Consider the following 19,628-nt stretch of genomic DNA (forward strand, 5'->3'; position numbering starts at 1 on the left):
AGTCTTTTTAGGATCTTAAGTGACACATTTGGTGAAGGCCTATCAATATACATTCCCACATTAGGCCTCATAAAGTCCCTCAGGACTTTGTTATCACCGAAGTTCTATAGCCAAATAACTTGTCATACATCCCAAACCACCACCTCGCCCCTACCAACTCGCTCGGAGGCATGACCAAAATATGAGGGTGACTATGGAATGAGATTAGATTTGTTTTTTAAATATATTAGCATACCTTATGGATGCCCGTGCCACATGATCACCGGCAATAATAATAATACTAGGTTAACAGGTCAATATTCTTGTTTCCTCACAGCTCTTTATTCTTTCAGCCACATGAACTGAGAGACTGGCCGATGAAAATCTGGAGAAACACATTCAATAAGGCTGATAAATAAGACCAAAAAAACACAATACAATATCTCTTATCACATTTTTTTATTTGAAATTCCTTTGTTGATAGCATTATACTTATAAAATAATCAACATTTCAAACTTACAAACACCTACACAGGGGACTAAGACTTAAACCAGGCAGAAGAGTGGAGTTTATTTGGGAATCATTTTCAAATCGCTTTCTATTGGCCTCTAGAGAGTTGTTTTAAGGAGCCGGGATATTCACTGATAACAAAACTCTTGGTCAAGACTAGGCCTCTGGGGAGGATTGAGGTCACAGGTCCAAGACAATTGGCCTGGTCCCAGATCTGTTTGTGCTGTCTTTCCAACAGGACAAGACAGCACAAACAGATCTGGTACCAGGGTATAAGACAATGGAATATGCTCAGACATGACCAAGTCCCCATGGTCTAATTCATCTCCTGTGTTTTCTCTCATGTCCATATTGTGTGATGACATTGTGTGGGGCTGGTACACACTGAGAATCAAAGCTCTGAGAGAGGGAGAGAGAAGGAAGCTTATATCAATGGCTGATGTTTCTGTTTGTGGATGTTATTGCAAAATGAGCTCAAATAATACAATCTTATGTTTGAAATGTGAAATGTGAATTTTATTTTACTCTAGTAGTCCTAATTTAAACCATTGAGGACACTGATTATAACACCCATGAAGACAAGTTGATTAGATTTTTGTTGGGGAAGTGGGAAGACATGGAAACAGACCACACACATACAGTATTGCCACTGTGTACAAACGCACACACCACATACAGTACATTCCAAACACATCTGGAGAAACGGTCTCTCTTTCAGTTTTTCTCTGTATGCTTAGAGACCGTCGACGACGCCGTGCTGCATGCTGAACTCCTGGAAGTCCCCAGGGATGGTATCTGTTTAGGTTAGAGGTCAGAGGTTAAGGGTCAAAGTCAAGTTCTACCAAGAGTCAGTTAAATTAAGGTTGCCACTTTGGTTGATGAATTTGACTAATTTGAGTTCAAAACAATTGTAATTTTTATTTATTTATCCAGCACTGAGATGCAGTGCCTAAGACCGCTGCGACACTCGATGAAAGCATGCTGCTTACCATTGCAACGGTACTTTAGGTTGGACCAGATGATGTTTTCCTGAGAGAAACAGAACACGCCCAGTCGGCCTCCTCTCATGGTGGTGTCGATGGTCACACCAGAGTCAGCCACCAGCTCTGTCCCCTCATAGAAACGGGCCCTGTCCAAACACCCAACAGACATTAGCCATTGTTGTACACCATTGTGTATTAAATGTAGCCATGACATCACACACACACTCTCTCTCTCTATTTTTCTCTCAGCTGTCTCACCTGATGTATCCGACCTGGGGTCGGTGCTGCAGGTACCAACGGTAGGAAACCTTGTCCTTCCAGCCCACGTTCCTGGGGTCCTTCCACAGCAGACGCACCTGGTCGTTGGTGTCCCCTGTGTGCCACAGGGAGTTCCTCAGGTGCTCCCCTGGACCTGACTTAGACTTCACAGCCTGGGGAGGGAGAGAGCGATGGAGAGAGGAGATGGCGAGGGAGATAAGGTAATTAAGAAGTAAGTACAAAGAAACAAAGACAGATTTGGCTTAGGGTGGCTCTCCATCAGTGGAGGCTGCTGAGGGGAGGACGGCTCATAATAATGGCAGGAATGGAGCAAATGGAATGGTATCAACCACATGGATGTCATGATATCATTCCACCCATTCCGCTCCAGCCATTACCACAGGCCCATCCTCCCCAATTAAGGTGCCACCAACCTCCTGTGCTGTCCATAGCACATGTGTGTGTGTTAAATTGTACAGAGCCACCCTAAATACAATCTATCTTTATTTTTCGTACTTACTTCAAAACACAATCTCACATACAATCATACACACACACCTTGAGCTGGATGCCAGGCTCAGCCACTGCTCTGAAGGGTGTGGCCAGCTAGTAGGTCTGCTCAATACAGATTGTGTTTTGGGTGGCTCTCCATAGTACACATGTGTGTGAATTGTACAATCAAGAGACACCCTAAACCAAATCTATCTATCTTTGTCTTTTTGTACTTACTTCAAAAACACAATCTCACACACACACACACACACACACACACACACACACACACACACACACACACACACACACACACACACACACACACACACACACACACACCTTGAGCTGGATGCCAGGCTCGGCCACTGCTCTAAAGGGTGTTGCCTGCCAGTAGGTCTGTTCAGTCTGTTTCCACATGACCACGTAGAAGGAGGAGGAGTCCTGGTAGCCAAAGATGAAGCCTGCGTAGTCATCGTCAGTCACCGTGTTAACATGGAATGTCCCCTCAAAGTCCACTCCACTGAACGCAGTGTAACCTAGGGAGCAATACACAACAAAAATGTCGCGATAAAATAGGATACGACTTGATACAATACCATATGAGATATAACGATATAACGATTTGGAAGTCTTTCTTACCGACAGCAAGTCCAGGGTCACTGTTCATGGTCTGAACAATCTCCATTCCCTGTTTGAGAGATTAAATGTCAGTTATGTTGACAACGTCAAAGCATTTCTGCCATGTTGAACTTATTGTGTTGTAAGTCCATCCAGTAAATGATCATCTGACCTGATTAAGTACCACCCAGTTGGGGTCAATCTGGGCATCGCCCTCCGGGTCCAGCACCACCGTCTGATAGGCTCTGAAGTCTGTCAGAGTGACCTCAGCATTCTCTGGACAGTTGTCTATCCTGTCTATCACCTTGTCCTGGTCAAAGTCTGACTCACACACATCTCCAACACCATCATCTGGAAGGAGAGAATACACAAAGGAAATGATGCCCAGTAAGGTTCTAAGCATAGACAATACACTGGTAGAGTGGAGAGTTACATTTGAGTCATTTAGCAGACACTCTTATCCAGAGCAACATACAGGAGCTATAGGGTTAACCACTAGGCTACCTGCCACAAATTGGTTGAATATCAATGATGAATGATACAGTAGTAGACCAATTAAGCTACAGTTATTTTTTTTGCAGATGTCATTGTGAAGTAAGCATTTCACTGTTATTTACACCTGTTGTTTTACGAAGCATGTGACGAATAAAATTTAATTTGATAGAGAACCTTGTTAATGCATAGTTGCTCACTTTCTTGTGTTTTACTTTCACTTAAAATGTAGTCTGATCCCATACTGTTGGTGTAGTCAACTCTTCTACAGTTGTCACACCATTTACTGTCTGTTTGGCAGGACACAAACTAACACAGAGAGGTGTTGGCCAAAGCACAAACAGACTGGATCACCAGGCAATAGGTTTTAGGTGATGACTCAAGAATTCACATTCAGATTGTCCCGTTGCTCTGCAATTTGTTTGAAGCAGTAAAGTAAATTATTTGAAATAAATATTAAAGACTGACTGTTCTCATCCAGCTGGTCGGGATTGGGCACCAGTCTGCAGTTGTCGGGTCCTGGTAGCAGGAAGTCAGGGATGCTGTCGTTGTCGTCGTCATCGTCACACTCATCCCCCAGGCCGTCTTTGTCTGTGTCCAGCTGGGAGCTGTTGATCACGTTGGGACAGTTGTCCTTGGTGTCCTGGTGACCATCGCCATCACTACAGACCAGGGGATGACACACAGGGAGGAAGGACAGAAAAGATAGGTTCAGGTCATTATATGAATGGATTTAGCCTGAGTGTTGCTTACAGCAATGGAGTTGACATCATAAACAGATCTGGGACTCCGGCTAGTAGGGAATGGCTGGCAGTTTAGTAACATTGCACTGGCAACCTACTTTATGCATTGTATACTAAAATATACAGTAAAATGGGAATATTTGTCAAAATAAAGGGATATATTGACTACTGCAATTATGAATTGACTAAAATAAATTAAATCATGAAGTGGATATTTTAAGAGCATACGTTTTCTCAAGTCAGACACTTTTAAAATGTGTTTTTCTTGTACCTGTCTTGATTTGTGTCACAAGAATCCCCAACCAGGTCATGGTCAATGTCGGACTAAAATTAGAGCACAGATTTGTTAAAACACTTTTTGACCACTCAGTATAATATTTATTACAGGGTAGGACAGTCCAGTTGCTCCATATCCCATTGTATATCTGTAAACTGAACAGGTCTCAGAACCCTAAAGGAGGCCTGTGGAAGCAGTCTAACCTGGTTAGGATTAGGGATATCAGGGCAGCTGTCACAGGCATCTCCCACTCCGTCTCCATCCCGGTCCAGCTGGTCTCGGTTCACCACCTGCTGGCAGTTGTCAAGGAAGTTCTTCAAGCCTGGAGACCAATTCAATTACAAAGTTTGAGTTTGTAAAGTTATCTGACCAATAGTATCCCACCACTCTGCAGAAGTGTTGGTGAAATACATGAGTGCTTCAGCTTCAAGTGGACTCCTTTAGGAGCGCTGCTTTGTGACGTATGAACACCAGCGATGGCTGTTCTAGATATTTCACATTTAGAACATGTGTGAATCTCGGTTGGATACATGCAAAAAGTGAACTTTAAGTGTGGCCCATGAGAAAGTCATAAAACATGATTTGTATGATTTGAAGGCTTAACCACTGACGTTGAATCAATGCATTGGGATTTAAAAGCAAACTGCATGTGGTTGATACTATTTCCATTGATATGCTGTTTCTAATAGTTCAATAGTTGTGCCACAAGGAGGCACTGTTGCACTTGTCATCTGAGTGAACTGTTGAAATATGGTAGGCCGTGTGTGTCATTTCTCATTTATCTCTGGAAAGCAACAGTACTGTGGTTGTAGCATAAAGGTCAAGCCGTCTGTAGACAGGGTCTATAAAAAGAAACCCAGACAGTCATCTACATTATTAAAGAGTGAGGATGATAAAGGCATACTGTATGTTTCTGTTAACTTGAGAGGTCATTTTAGTAGTGGGGTCATGGCAATTATGTATATAAACCCTGGATTGCTGATGCTACTCTATGTACTGGCTAGTGAGAGGCTTTGAAGCCACAGATCGGGCATATTGACACCCCCCAGAAGAAGCAGTCCTCCATAGGAATGAATGGAACGCTACAGTATTTAAATTAAATGTGTCAAGGACAAAATTACTTGTATTTAAAAAATACAATTTAGTGGGGACAGTAACAATTTTTTTAATAGATATTTTTCATGATTAGCTCACATTCTATAATTTAAAAGTATGCATTAAGGTGTCTGTAATATAATTAACGTAGAAATGAATTAATGAATTTATATAGCTTCCGAAACCTTTTTTTACGCTAGATGGGGAATGCCAAGATGGAGGTGCGGTGGCTTCAAAACAGCACCCCCTGTCAATCATCTAGTATATAAATCATTGGGTCAGGGTAGGGTTGGTGCTTGGTGGTACTGTATGTTCAAGGATTCTAGACAAGCGGCTGTTGGAACATACTACTGTGACGGACTGTAGCTATGTGGCAGTGATGTGTCACTGTACGTACCATCTCCATCCATGTCATCATCACAGGCGTCTCCTTTCCCATCACTGTCAGTGTCCCTCTGATCAGGGTTCTCCACCGTGCGACAGTTGTCACAGGCGTCACCATGGCTGTCCTTGTCACTGTTCCTCTGGTCCACGTTAGGCTTCAGCCAGCAGTTATCCTGCACGGGAGAGGGGCACAGAGGGAATAGGGTCAGTCTGTCTTATCTGGTGAAATCTCCTGTCTTAACCGGTGTCCTGTGTGAACTTAAGTATGCTCCTTCAAATTCTCAGCACAGCACAGCCAGAAGAGGACTGGCCACCCCTCAGAGCCTGGTTCCTCTCTAGGTTTCTTACTAGGTTCCTGCCTTTCTAAGGAGTTTTTCCGAGCCACCGTGGTTCTACATCTGCATTGTGTGCTGTTTGGAGTTTTAGGCAGGGTTTCTAAATAAGCATTTTGTGACATCTGCTGATGTAAAAAGGTCTTTATAAATGCATTTAATTTAATGTGTGTGTGTGTGTGTGTGTGTGTGTGTGTGTGTGTGTGTGTGTGTGTAAAGGTATAAGGTCTACCTGTTCATTCAGAATACCGTCACCATCAGCGTCGGTGTCACAAGCGTCTCCTTGTCCGTCCTTGTCAGCATCCTCTTGGCCAGAGTTAGGAACGCGCATGCAGTTATCCTGAAAACAGACAGATTTATTTATTGACCGATTTATGGTTATCACTTTAACAGACACACCATAAAAAGAAGATGGAGGGAGGGGAAAAGGGAGAGGAGGGGGGGGGGTTGTTTATCCCAGGATAGTTGTATTTCTTGTGTTGTCATGGTTACCTTTTTACAGAGCATATCCTTGCACTTAAGTTTCTCATCAGGGTATCCATCAATGTCTGTATCCTTTCCACATAGGTAGCCATTACCAGCCCAGCCAATCCCACACTGACAGGAGAAAGAAGAGAGAACACTTAAGAGGCAGTGCGTGTTTGTGTGTTTTTGCGTGTGTAAGTGCGTATGTGTGCGTGTGTTTGTGTGTGTGAGGGAGAGTTCTGTCAATGGAGGCCAGTTTGTGATTCTTAGGACCCCACCTGACAGGTGATGGAGCCGTCTCTTTCTTGGAAACACTGGGCGTTGACATCACAGGGGTTGGTCAAACTGTTACCACAGCTCCTCTCTGGCTTACATCCCTTCACCTGGTCCCCTGTGTAGCCTGTCTTACAGCCCCCACAGACATATGAACCCTACAGGGATAATGTAGGGTAATAGGCAATGAGAGACATAGGAATAAATGTAGTACTTGTAGCAGGCAGTCAGAGATTTGGAATCCAGTTAACATTGTTCCCTCCTTGCATTATTGTTTAAATTGAGCAATATTCCGTTTTTTATTCCAGGCTATCAGATACTAGCCTGGTGCCAGATCTGTTTGTGCTTCAAGCAATTTCTGTTGAAGGAAACGAAGGTCAGGAGTTGGCTGAAGCAACAAACCGATCTAGTCGACCACCAGGCTATCAGACAGACAGACACTCAGGCCTTACCGCAGATTTATGACAGAGTAACACACTCAGGCCTTACCGCAGAGTTGTGACAGAGAGAGTTGGCGGTGCACTGTCCATTGTTGGGTTCTTTGCACTCGTCAATGTCATCACAGACCTAAGAGACCGTATAAAGTACAAGACTGGAGATGATTATTATGATACATATCTTGAAAAGGTGTTCCATGATTAGTTATCCTAATAACAATGTCACTGGGTGGGTAGGAGTATATTTAATTTAAATGAATCTTCTTGAATTGTCCATTGACTGACTTTAAACCTTCCTGTCGAAACGTTGGTGAATAAATTATTACAACAGACCTACTAGAGTGTGCAGCTTTTTCTTTTACCCAATTAAAATGGAGACCTTGACTGTATTTGGTGATGTTGACTGACCTGGAGACCTTGACTGTATTTGGTGTTGTTGACTGACCTGGAGACCTTGACTGTATTTGGTGATGTTGACTGACCTGGAGACCTTGACTGTATTTGGTGATGCTGAATGACCTGGTGACCTTGACTGCATTTAATGATGCTGGTGATGTTGACTGACCTGGAGACCTTGACTGTATTTGGTGATGTTGGTTATGTTGACTGACCTGTTTGTTTGTCTGTGCGTAGACCACTCCCACCCCTTCCACAGCCAGACCAGAGTAGCCCAGAGGACAGGCGTCACAGCGGAACCCTGGAGCCGTGTTCACACATTTCACCCCGGGGAAGCATGGGTTAAATTGACACTGGAGAGAGAGATGAAAGAAGACGCTTGGTTAGTGTTTCAGAATTATTACAACCATATAAATACATACAGTAAACACGCATGCACCTGAATATAACATACACACACAAACACACCCTACCTCATCCACATCATCACAGCTGAAGCCGTCCCCTGTGTATCCGTCAGGGCAGGGTCCACACTCAACCCCGTCCTCTGTCTCAATGCACATGTCACCGCGGAAACAAACGCCAGGGGCACACTTCTGCTTCATGACTTCGCTTCCACCCAGTCCTTCAAAGACACCCAGAGGAAATATATTTTTATGACACTCGTTTCCACAATACCAGTGGTTTCTCATGTATTAGTAATGAATGTGTTATAAGCGAACGTACTTCAAACTAGTTTTATTACTAGGACCCAGTGATTTTCCTCATGGTCAGGAAAAAGCTATTTGCCCAATCTATAAACAACATATAACAGAACTTTAATACATCATTTGTAATATAATGGTGATGGTGGATGTTCTTACCACAAGCCTGGCACTCAGAGATGGTGTTTCTGAGAAAAGATGTCTCTTTGACCTTTAGAAAGCAACATATACATGTTTTGAGTTTTTATGGACTCAGTGGGTCAGGAGGTACAGTTTATTAATAGCTCCCAGATGAGCTTGAGCACTATAGTTACCTGCTGAATGAGGACATCTTTCAGCTCGTTTATCACCTTCGTGAGATCAAGCATTTGATTGGACAGCTGCTTTGTGTTGACTCCTGCACGGGAGAGCAGCATTGGAAAAGAACATTAGTCATACCAACAGCCTCGAGGGGGGGGGGTTCTTGTTTAACATCAATCTACAGTAACTGTTGTTTTTGTGTGAATTTGAAAGTAGAGACACATAGATATATATATATATATATATATAGATATATATATATATATATATATCACCATTTATTTGCTTCTTGAAAAACAGTTGGGCAACGTTCAAGAGAAAGACTTTCCTCAAAATGTTTTTGTCTGTGTAAACTAGACAGTACTAGGGAACACACAGGAATAGGAGTTGGTTTATTTATTTATATATTTTTTGTCATAAACTCTTACCCAGAGTCTGCACTGAGTCTCCTTGTTGGTGGCAGTTTTGAAGAGAAGCTACGTTCTCAAACGTGTCTCCCACCACTAGTTTCAGCTCCTCCAGCTCTTCCTGTTTATGAAGAAGTCCAACAACAGGGACACATTAGTTGGAATCAGTGCTGAATGCTGATGGATGGGTTTGATTAGATTAGGACAAGGTGGTTACCAAATTTGTTTCCCGATTTCCCGATTTTTACCTGCTGTAGCCAACTCTAATTTCCGATGGACAAGCATTTGGCCAAAGCAGAAACAGACTATCTGGCACAGACTATCACGCTAGGGGGTTAGGGTCATTTGAATTTGGAAGGAGGATCTAGGAGTAAATAGGTGACATCACTCATAGTTTCCCTGAGTACAAAGTCAACAAAAGCAATGGTTTGGGGAGTGTCTGGGTAGCTCTGGTCAAATGGCTTAAATGGAAACAGACTGACAACCAATCCTCAGTTGAAGGTTCTGTGATTTTGTCTGGATCCATGAGTAAATAATAGCTCTATTACATATGATGCACTACATTTGAACTGCACCCAATTTGACAATGGTCTAAATAAGTGCTCTATAAAAGCAATAGGTTTGAAACATATCTAATAACATCACCTCTGCTTTGCCCTGCATGCTCTTCAGCTCCACCACACCGTAGCCTGCAGGCAGACCCTGAAACACGGAGGGGAGATCCCGGACCGTCTCCACCAGCCTGCAGTCCAGGTGTAGCTCCACCCCCCCAGGTCCCTGCTGCATGCCCTTCAGGTGGAAAAGGAGGCGGTGGCGCTGACCGTCTGCCAGCGGGATGTTGTTGAAGGTCACGGAGCTCATCCTCCGATCACTCCTCAAGTAACGCAGCACAGCTGGGAGAGAGGAAGGGAAAGAATTAGAGGGAGAGAGATGAGAAGAACTTGATAGTTAAAGGAAAAGGACATGTGATGAAAAGGGAATCACAGCAAATGCGTCAATGAAATTAATACATGAATAATGTAGAAGCAGAGAGCGAAAATAATGATTTTTAAACACAAATTAAATTAAAAGAGAGAGAGAACTAAGACTCTTTTCACTGTTAGTCTACACCTGTTGTTTACGAAGCATGTGACAATTAAAATGTTATTTAATTTGACATAGTACAGAAAAGTGCATTCAGCAAGACCAATGTATTATGCATCCCTCTCCCCGTTGTGCACCTCATTTCTTTGAGAGGAAATGGTGGCCAGAAATCGATACCTTTGAATTAATAATGAGTAAAATAAACAATATCTTCTGTATTTTCAGAGTATAAGTAGATAAACCATCGGTTTCAATGGGTATGACGCCCCTGCCTCTCCTCCCTACCCCTTACCTCTGTTGAGTTTCCCCAGCACGGTGAACTCAAAGTACTTGCTGTTGTCCCGTGGGTTGTACAGGCCGAACACTGTGGTGCCAGTCTTGGGCTGCAGCTTGAAGGTGGTGAGGATGAACGCCTCATTAACGCCCTGCTCCACTAAGCCACCCTGCAGCAGGTCTGGCAGACAGTCCGGGGAATTGAGGAGATCATACACTACAGAGGAAAAAATAAAGCAAAATAACTGTAAAGGGAAATGTAAAGTAAAATAACTGTAAAGGGAAATGTAAAGTAAAATAACTGTAAAGGGTAATGTAAAGTAAAATAACTGTAAAGGGTAATGTAAAGTAAAATAACTGTGAAGGGAAATGTAAAGTAAAATAACTGTAAAGGGAAATGTAAAGTAAAATAACTGTAAAGGGTAATGTAAAGTAAAATAACTGTAAAGGGAAATGTAAAGTAAAATAACTGTAAAGGGAAATGTACAGTAAAATAACTGTAAAGGGAAATGTACAGTAAAATAACTGTAAAGGGAAATGTAAAGTAAAATAACTGTAAAGGGAAATGTAAAGTAAAATAACTGTAAAGGGTAATGTAAAGTAAAATAACTGTAAAGGGTAATGTAAAGTAAAATACATTTAAAGGGAAATGTAAAGTAAGATAAAATTAATGTAAAGGGAAATGTAAAGTAAGATACAATTAATGTAAAGGGAAATGTAAAGTAAAATAACTGTAAAGGGAAATGTAAAGTAAGATAAAATGAATGTAAAGGGAAATGTAAAGTAAAATAACTGTAAAGGGGAATGTAAAGTAAAATAACTGTAAAGGGAAATGTAAAGTAAAATAACTGTAAAGGAAAATGTAAAGTAAAATAAATGTAAAGGGAAATGTAAAGTAAAATAAATGTAAAGGGAAACGTAAAGTAAATAACTGTAAAGGGAACTGTAAAGTAAAATAACTGTAAAGGGAAACATAAAGTAAAAATAAATGTAAAGGGAAACATAAAGTATAGTAAAATTACTGTAAAAGGAAACATAAAGTTAAGTGAAATACCTGTGAAGAGAAACATAAAATAGAGTAAAATAACTGTAAAAGGAAACATAAACTAAAGTAAAATAAAGTAAAGTAATCTTTGAGGGGAAGTAAAGTAACAAAGTAAAGTTCTGCTGCTCAGTACAGCGAGAATAAAGACACGTGTAGATGAATAGGATGGTTATTGAGCAAGGTGTTGTCATGACGTTGCCCTCTTTGGGTACAGCAAGCCCCATCCCCCTCTCCCTGCCTACAACTAGGCTGCTGTGGTCAGAGAGGTCGTAAATTCCAGGAAGATCCTGCCTCATGGCCACACAGTATAGCGACAGAGTGAAGTTTCATAGAGAACAAGGGAATTTCTTCCACCTCACAGAACTTGAGGTCCGAACAACATTTATGTTCCCGGAGGAGGTATAAAAGATCGGTGAAGTATCCAGCTACGAACTGGTCCATTTGTTACATTTTAATACAACAAGCCGCCATGCCGGTTTAGCCAACTAGGGCACATTCCCCTATCATTTCTTGTAACCATATTTACTTTGTTTGTTTGTTTATGCACTTCTGTGAATTACTTAGTTAGTAAATAAACGATTTAAGACAATTGATGTATGGATGACTCATAGTGAAGACTGGGTTCGTGCAGATAACCAACATTTTACGACGTTTGGAATGAGACTAACGTGAGGTAAAGTAAATAATTAATTAATTCGAAGACTAATTGATCAGATATAAAATATCTGAAAAGTTATATTAGGAAATTATAACTTTGTAATCTGAATATTTTCCTTGGTGCCCCAACTTCCTAGTTAATTACAGTTACATGATTAATCATTTTAATCGCATAATACTAATTACAGAGAATCTTTGATAAAAACTAAAAGTCTTCATTTAATGATAGTAAAGACACGACAGTGTTTTGGATGTTTCGGGGGGAAAGTGTACGTCAATACTGTAGACTAAACTGGGCTGGAACATCACAGTGAGTTTGGCTAGCTGGGGAGAAATGTTACATTGCCTGGCCTGTAGTGTCCACTTGATCACATCGACCTGAATGGTGAGGATTGCTGAGCTAGAGGTTTTAAAGTGCTGAGAAGATGCTGGTCGTCACGAGAGAGTAGGCTAGTTGTTGATGAGGCAGATGAGGCAGAGTTTGGGGTAAAACATTTTCCCTTTTATCAGAATGTATGGTATTTTGATCAGTCTTGAGCTAGTAGTTTTGATGTTCCGAGACAATACTTTACGTCAGTAGACTAGAATGGGCTGGAATAACGTAGTGGGTCTTTTGCTTGACCACTTTTACCACACAAATATGGATAGACTGTACTGAGTGCTCAGGGAGGTGAATGTAGAAGCCACTAAAGAGTTTTGGTATTTGGTATTTTATTAGGATCCCCATTAGCTGTTGCAAAAGCAGCAACCACTCTTCCCGGGGTCCACACAAAACATGAAACATGACATAATACAAAAACATTAATAGGCAAGAATACCTCAAGGACAGAACTACATCAATATCTTTTTTTTTAAGTCACAGGTTGCCTATATAGCAATACCAATACATACACGCAAACTATCTAGGTCAAATAGTGGAGCAGTGGTCTAAGGCACTGCATCTCAGTGCAAGAGCCGTCACTACAGTCCCTGGTTAGAATCCAGGCTGTATCACATCTGGCCGTGAATGGGTGTCCCACAGGGCGGCACACAATTGGCCCAGCATCGTCCGGGTTTGGCCGGTGTAGGCTGTCATTGTAAATAAGAATTTGTTCTTAACTGACTTGTCTAGTTAAATAAAGGTTAAAAAAATGTTGTTGTGCCGTGAGGTGTTGCTTTATCTGTTTTTTGAAACCAGGTTTGCTGTTCATTTGAGCAAAATGAGATGGAATGGAGTTCCATGCAATAATGGCTCTATGTAGTACAGTACGCTTTTTTTAATTTGTCCTGGATTTGGGGACTGTGAAAAGACCCCTGGTGGCATGTCTGGTGTGTGTGTGTGTCAGAGCTGTGTGTAAGTTGACTATGCAAAGAAATTGGGATTTTCAACACATTGTTTCTTATAAAAAAGAAGAAGTGATGCAGTCAGTCTCTCCTCAACTCTTAGCCAAGAGAGACTGACATTTATAGTATTGATATCAGCCCTCTGATTACAATGAAGAGCAAGACGTGCCACTCTGTTCTGGGCCAGCTGCAGCTTAACTAGGTCTTTCCTTGCAGCACTCAACCACACTACTGGACAATAATCAAGATAAGACAAAACTATAGCCTGCAGGACTTGCTTTTTGGAATGTTATGTTACAAAAGCAGAGCATCTCTTTATTACTGACAGAGCTCTCCCCATCTTTACAACCATTGAATCTATATGTTTTGACCATGACAGTTTACAATCAAGGTAATGCCAAGTAATTTATTATCCTCAACTTGTTCAACTGCAACTTCATTCATTACCAGATTCAGCTGAGGTCTACTATTTCTACCAAATACAATGCTCTTTGTTAAGGGTTTCAGTGACTTCATTAGCTGTGGTTGCTGATGCTTTTATGGTTGAATAATCAGCATACATGGACACACATGCTTTGTTTAATGCCAGTGGATGGTCATTGGTAAAGAAAATAAAAAAAAGGGTAGAGGGCCTAGATAGCTGCCCTGCGGTACACCACACTTTACATGTTTAACATTAGAGAAGCTTTGTGTCAGTGCAGTACATGTTGAGTGTCCTTTTCTATAACCCTGCGGTAAGTCTGTTGTTAATTTGTTTCCAGAGAAATAGCATTGTATTTGGTCAAACACAATTCTTTCCAACAGTTTGCTAAGAGCTGGCAGCAAGCTTAAAGGTCTGCTGTTAGAACCAGTAAAGGCTGCTTTACCACTCTTGGGTAGCGGAATTACTTTGGCTTCCCTCCAGGCCGGACGACAAATACTTTCCTCTCGGCTCAGATTAAATATATGACAGATAGGAGTGGCTGTAGAGTCAGCTACCATCCTCAGTAGCTTTCCATCTAAGTTGTCAATTCCAGGAGGTTTGTCATTATTGATAGTTAACAATGATTTTTCCACCTCTCCCACACTAACTTTACAAAATTCAAACTTGCAATGCTTTTCTTTCATTAGAATTTGTTTTATGCATGAATACGATGGCTCATTGTTTGTTGTTGGCATTTCCTTCCTAAATTTGCCCACTTTGCCAATGATGTAATCATTAAAATAATTTGCAACATCAAATGGTTTTGTGATGAATAAGCCATCTGATTCATTAAAATATGGAGTTGAATTTGTCTTTCTGCCAATAATTTAATTTAATGTACTCCAATGTTTTTTTCCCATGATTCTTTGTATCATGGATCTTGGCTTCATAATACAGTTTCTTATTTTTTGTTGTTGAGTTTAGTCTCATAATTTCTCAATTTGCAATAAGTCAGCCAGTCAGATGTGCAGCCAGACTTATTAGCCACTCCTTTCGCCTCATCTCTTTCAACCATTCAGTTTTTAATTTCCTCATCAATCCATGGAGCCCTAACAGTTCTAACAGTCAGTTTCTTAACAGGTGCATGTTTGTCAATAATTGGAAGAAGCAATTTCATAAATTCATCAAGTGCAGTGTCTGGATGCTCCTTATTAATCACATCAGACCAACAAATATTTTTAACATCATCCACATAAGAGTCACAGCAAAATCTTTTGTATGATCTCTAAACAACCTGGTAGGTTGATTAATAACCTGAACCAGATTACAGTCACTGGTTACAGTGAGAAGCTTTCTCTTGAGTGGACGGTTAAGCTCAAGGTTACAATTCTATTCCAATAAAGTCCCTCCGGGACACAGCAGGCCATGGGAGGATGTGCCTTGAATCCCTCCCCGCCAGTCTGAGACCGTACATGAATACACAAGTGTCCTAGCAGCCGTCTACAAGGCACAGTGTAATGAAGGCACGCACCAAATTGCTCCCAAATGCTTCTAGAAAATTGCTCTCATCTTCTCTCTTCTCAGTGTGTGTGCGTGTGTGCGTGTGTGTGCGCACGCGTGCGTGGGCTTCCATCTGTGTCTGTCAGCTTCAGACATCTTTCTTATTTTCTCCTGCCTCTAGTCTTTCCTCCCGTTCCCCCTGCCTGGCCTCAATCTGCTCCAGCTCACCAGGGAGCAGCACGGGTGCTTTTAAAGGTGTGTGGTTAAACGTGACTGGAGCCTCCTTTTCATGCTGTTTCCTGCACTCAATCTCACCTTTACAAACACACTGATGCCTGGTTTGTGAAAGGCTTCAGCATCACTATTGTCCCCGTCACTTGAGGAGGGAGGTTAGGCAAACACTAACAGATAGATCTCTGTATGGTTCAACCTGACTTGGCCTGCAAACTGGGGCTGGGGGGTGCACCAATAAAACAGTCTAAACAAACCAACTCTTTTTCTATTCTCATCTGTCTGTTTAGACACATTATACACACTCTCTCTCTTCCATCTGTGTGTCAGGATCTCCTCACAAAGTTCCATGAGAAAGGGTTAGATTTCATCCCCAGAGCCACCGCTTGTCCTATCATGATCTGTTAAGCTATACAAAACCAAATTCACCTGAACAGCTCACATACAGTATGACACATGCGACATGATGTACCACATAAAGTCAATTGAAGTCATAAAGTGACAGTAAAATCACCTAGATGCAGTAGATAATAAACAACTGCATTATTGTTGTCTGATATGTATATTGTGCCTTAAAAGGTAAATAATCCATTTAAGTCCTGTATGGCTCAGCTGGTAGAGCGTGGTGCCAGGGTTGTGGGTTCGATACCATACATGACTGTAAGTTGCTTTGGATAAAAGTGTCTGCAAAATAGTATATATTGTATTATTATAAGTAATAACAAAGTTGTACTGTAAACACAAGGCATATAATTGACAATTTACTTAATAAGTCCAAACTTTTGTTTGTTTATAGTGAAACCTCATGCAATAATTGCCAATAATTTATACTTGTATGAACTGCTAGTGAGTCAAATGTTTACTATTTATCAACGGCGACAACTGTGTGCAGTATAGCTGTGAATATATTTTGTAAAATAATGTGACAGTTATGGCCTGTACCTCAGTGTAGATGCCATTTAAAGGCCTGTGTGTTGTGGTGCATATGTGTGTGTGTGTGTGTGTTTTCAGACTCCAAAATTGCATGCAGACCATTAGTGATTATTCCCATGTGTGTGCTATAGCTGGTACTTTAAATCATATCCAGACTCCAGACCCCCCCCCCCCCCCCCCCCCCCCACACACACACACACTAAACACACACACACACACTCAATTAATACAGCGGTCACATCTCAGTCATCACCTCTTACTCTTCCTCAGTCTAAAGTCAGTACACAACATTCTTATGAAGCATGTATTTTCAATATTCTTACCACACAGGACACAGAGGACTATTTATCAGAACATTTATTCTTACTCAACAGAGTATCAAATGTCCTGTCTAGCCCTCTGTGTATATTGGCTTGAGTGTGAATGAATATGATATTCTCGTTTTACAAAGTAAAAAAGCAACTGTACAATGGTGATTGCAATCTAAATAAGAGCAATATATATTTTTGTGTTGACTGATTTTGTTACCTTAAACTTTTGGGGAAAAATGTGATATGTGATATTCTCAATCACAGTGTCTGTTAGATCAATCATTACCTCAGAGCTTCATGGTTCTCGATTGGAATACTCTGAGGTAGAGTGCTGAGAGCTTTAGTAGACTGATAAAGGGCATCTGAAGATGACATCACAGTCGGTTTGTATGTCAACTTAAACTGTATGTCTTTGGCTAAGATCAAATTGTTGAATTTTTACTTTTAGCGGTTGTGTCCTGTGATTACAAAGCAATACCTTAAAAGTACTTTGTGGTGCAATTGCATGGTTTCAACAGACTTCAATGACCACATCAAGATCATAATGGCATCACATTCAGTAATAATTTAAGAAAGTCATTGTCAGCTACACTCACCTGAGCCCTGGGCTCCCACTTCCGAACACAGGTTGAAGATCAGTTGCGAAGCCACGATCAGTGTCGTCCACAACCCCATTCTGTCCTCTCACTGTTCCCAGACCTGTTTCTCTGGAGTGACTTATCTTTATCAGGCAGAGTGGTGCTCTTGGTCCTCCTGTACTGTTTGTTGCCTTGGATGTGTGTGGTGTGTATGGCTCACAGTAGAGACAGAGGTGAGGCTAGGCTGTCATAGTGAGGCACGGAACAGCTGCTGTCTGTGTGTGTGTGTGGCTGAGTGGGGAGGACAGGAGGCTGACTGAGGGAGGAGGAGCAGGGCCGGAGATGGTTTAAGCTTTCTTCAGACAGCCACATGCAGAGGAGTGACCAAAACATTCTCCACCGTATTGGCTCCCATTAATGTGTGTGTTTGTGTGTGTGTGTATATGCATGCAGGGGTTCTTCCATGGTTCACGACCTCATTGTGGGCAGTGAACATTCTGTACTTACAGTAAGCCAGACTAAACAATGTGCAACTTTTTGATCTGTGCCACTCTTCAGACTTTAGAGAAAAAAACGTGTGTTAATAGTACAGCAATAAAGTCAGTCTCCTGGCAGTCAGGAGGCATTTTATTGGCACACACCTCCTCCTCCCAAACACTGTTAGGGATTCTTTCAGCTTTTCAGGGCTTCAGATGTAACACCTTTCCACTGCATCCCGGCTTCCTTTTAATCTACAGGCTTTTGACAGGAAATGAGCGATCTGAAACCCAAATCTGAAATCCGAAATTCATTTTATCAGGAAAACGGCAGCCCTGCCACTTGGTTTTGCTATAAAGCTCAGGGATGGGACTGGAGAAATGTAATGAGCTACAGTACCAGTGAAAAGTTTGGACACACCCACTCATTCAAGGGTTTTTCTTCATTTTTACTATTTTCTACATTGTACAGTGGAGGCCAAAAGTTTTGAGAATGACACAAATATTAATTTTCACAAAGTCTGCTGCTTAAGTTTGTATGATGGCAATTTGCAAATACTCCAGAATGTTATGAAGAGTGATCAGATGAATTGCAAAGTCCCTCTTTGCCATGCAGATGAACTGAATCCCCCCAAAAAACATTTCCACTGCATTTCAGCCCTGCCACAAAAGGACCAGCAGACATCATGTCAGTGATTCTTTCGTTAACACAGGTGTGAGTGTTGAGGAGGACAAGGCTGGAGGTCACTCTGTCATGCTGATTGAGTTCGAATAACAGACTGGAAGCTTCAGAAGGAGGGTGGTGCTTGGAATCATTGTTCTTCTTCTGTCAACCATAGTTACCTGCAAGGAAATACGTGCCATCATCATTGCTTTGCACAAAAAGGTCTCACAGGCAAGGATATTGCTGCCAGTAAGATTGCACCTAAATCAACCATTTAATTGTTGTCAAGAAGGCTTCAGGGCGCCCAAGAAAGTCCAGCAAGCGCCAGGAGCGTCTCCAAAAGTTGATTCAGCTGCGGGATTGGGGCACCACCAGTACAGAGCTTGCTCAGGAATGGCAGCTGTCAGTTGTGAGTGCATCTGCACGCACAGTGAGGCGAAGACTTTTGGAGGATGGCCTGGGGTCAAGAAGGGCAGCAAAGAGCCACTTCTCTCCAGGAAAACCATCAGGGACAGACTGACATTCTGCAAAAGGTACAGGGATTGGACTGCTGAGGACTGGAGTAAAGTCATTTTCTCTGATGAATGCCCTTTCCGATTGTTTGGGGCATCTGGAAAAAAGCTTGTCCTTAGAAGACAAGGTGAGCGCTACCATCAGTCCTGTGTCATGCCAACAGTAAAGCATTCTGAGACCATTCATGTGTGGGGTTGCTTCTCAGCCAAGGGAGTGGGCTCACTCACTATTTTACCCTAAGAACACAGCCATGAATAAAGAATGGTACCAACACATCCTCCGAGAGCAACTTCTCCCAACCATCCAGGAACAGTTTGGTGACGAGCAATGCCTTTTCCAGCATGATAGAGAACCTTGCATAAAGCAAAAGTGATAACTAAGTGGCTCGGGGAACAAAACATAGATATTTTGGGTCCATGGTCAGGAAACTCCCCAGACCTTAATCCCATTGAGAACTTGTGGTTAATCCTCAAGAGGCGGGTGGACAAA

The 19,628-nt window shown here is 41.8% G+C and overlaps 1 protein-coding gene across 1 annotated transcript; it reads right to left on the bottom strand.

Moving 5' to 3' along the window:
- Positions 1–423: 423 nt before the first annotated feature.
- On the bottom strand, positions 424–18,283 carry LOC110537036 (thrombospondin-4-B). Its single transcript, XM_036937005.2, has 22 exons — positions 17,505–18,283; positions 10,525–10,722; positions 9,795–10,042; positions 9,171–9,270; positions 8,757–8,839; positions 8,602–8,653; positions 8,212–8,363; positions 7,954–8,091; positions 7,395–7,472; positions 6,911–7,063; positions 6,660–6,764; positions 6,400–6,507; positions 5,849–6,008; positions 4,560–4,678; positions 4,351–4,403; positions 3,805–3,998; positions 3,017–3,195; positions 2,866–2,914; positions 2,566–2,762; positions 1,732–1,904; positions 1,480–1,619; positions 424–1,285 (listed from the first exon to the last, which is right to left on the bottom strand). The coding sequence occupies exons 1-22, from the start codon at positions 17,581–17,583 to the stop codon at positions 1,224–1,226; spliced, it is 2,820 nt and encodes a 939-aa protein (XP_036792900.1). The 5' UTR covers positions 17,584–18,283; the 3' UTR covers positions 424–1,223.
- Positions 18,284–19,628: the final 1,345 nt, after the last annotated feature.

The sequence above is a fragment of the Oncorhynchus mykiss genome, chromosome 12 (genome assembly GCF_057628025.1).
Source record: "Oncorhynchus mykiss isolate SJ-2025 chromosome 12, ASM5762802v1, whole genome shotgun sequence".
NCBI classification, from domain to species: Eukaryota; Metazoa; Chordata; class Actinopteri; order Salmoniformes; family Salmonidae; genus Oncorhynchus; species Oncorhynchus mykiss.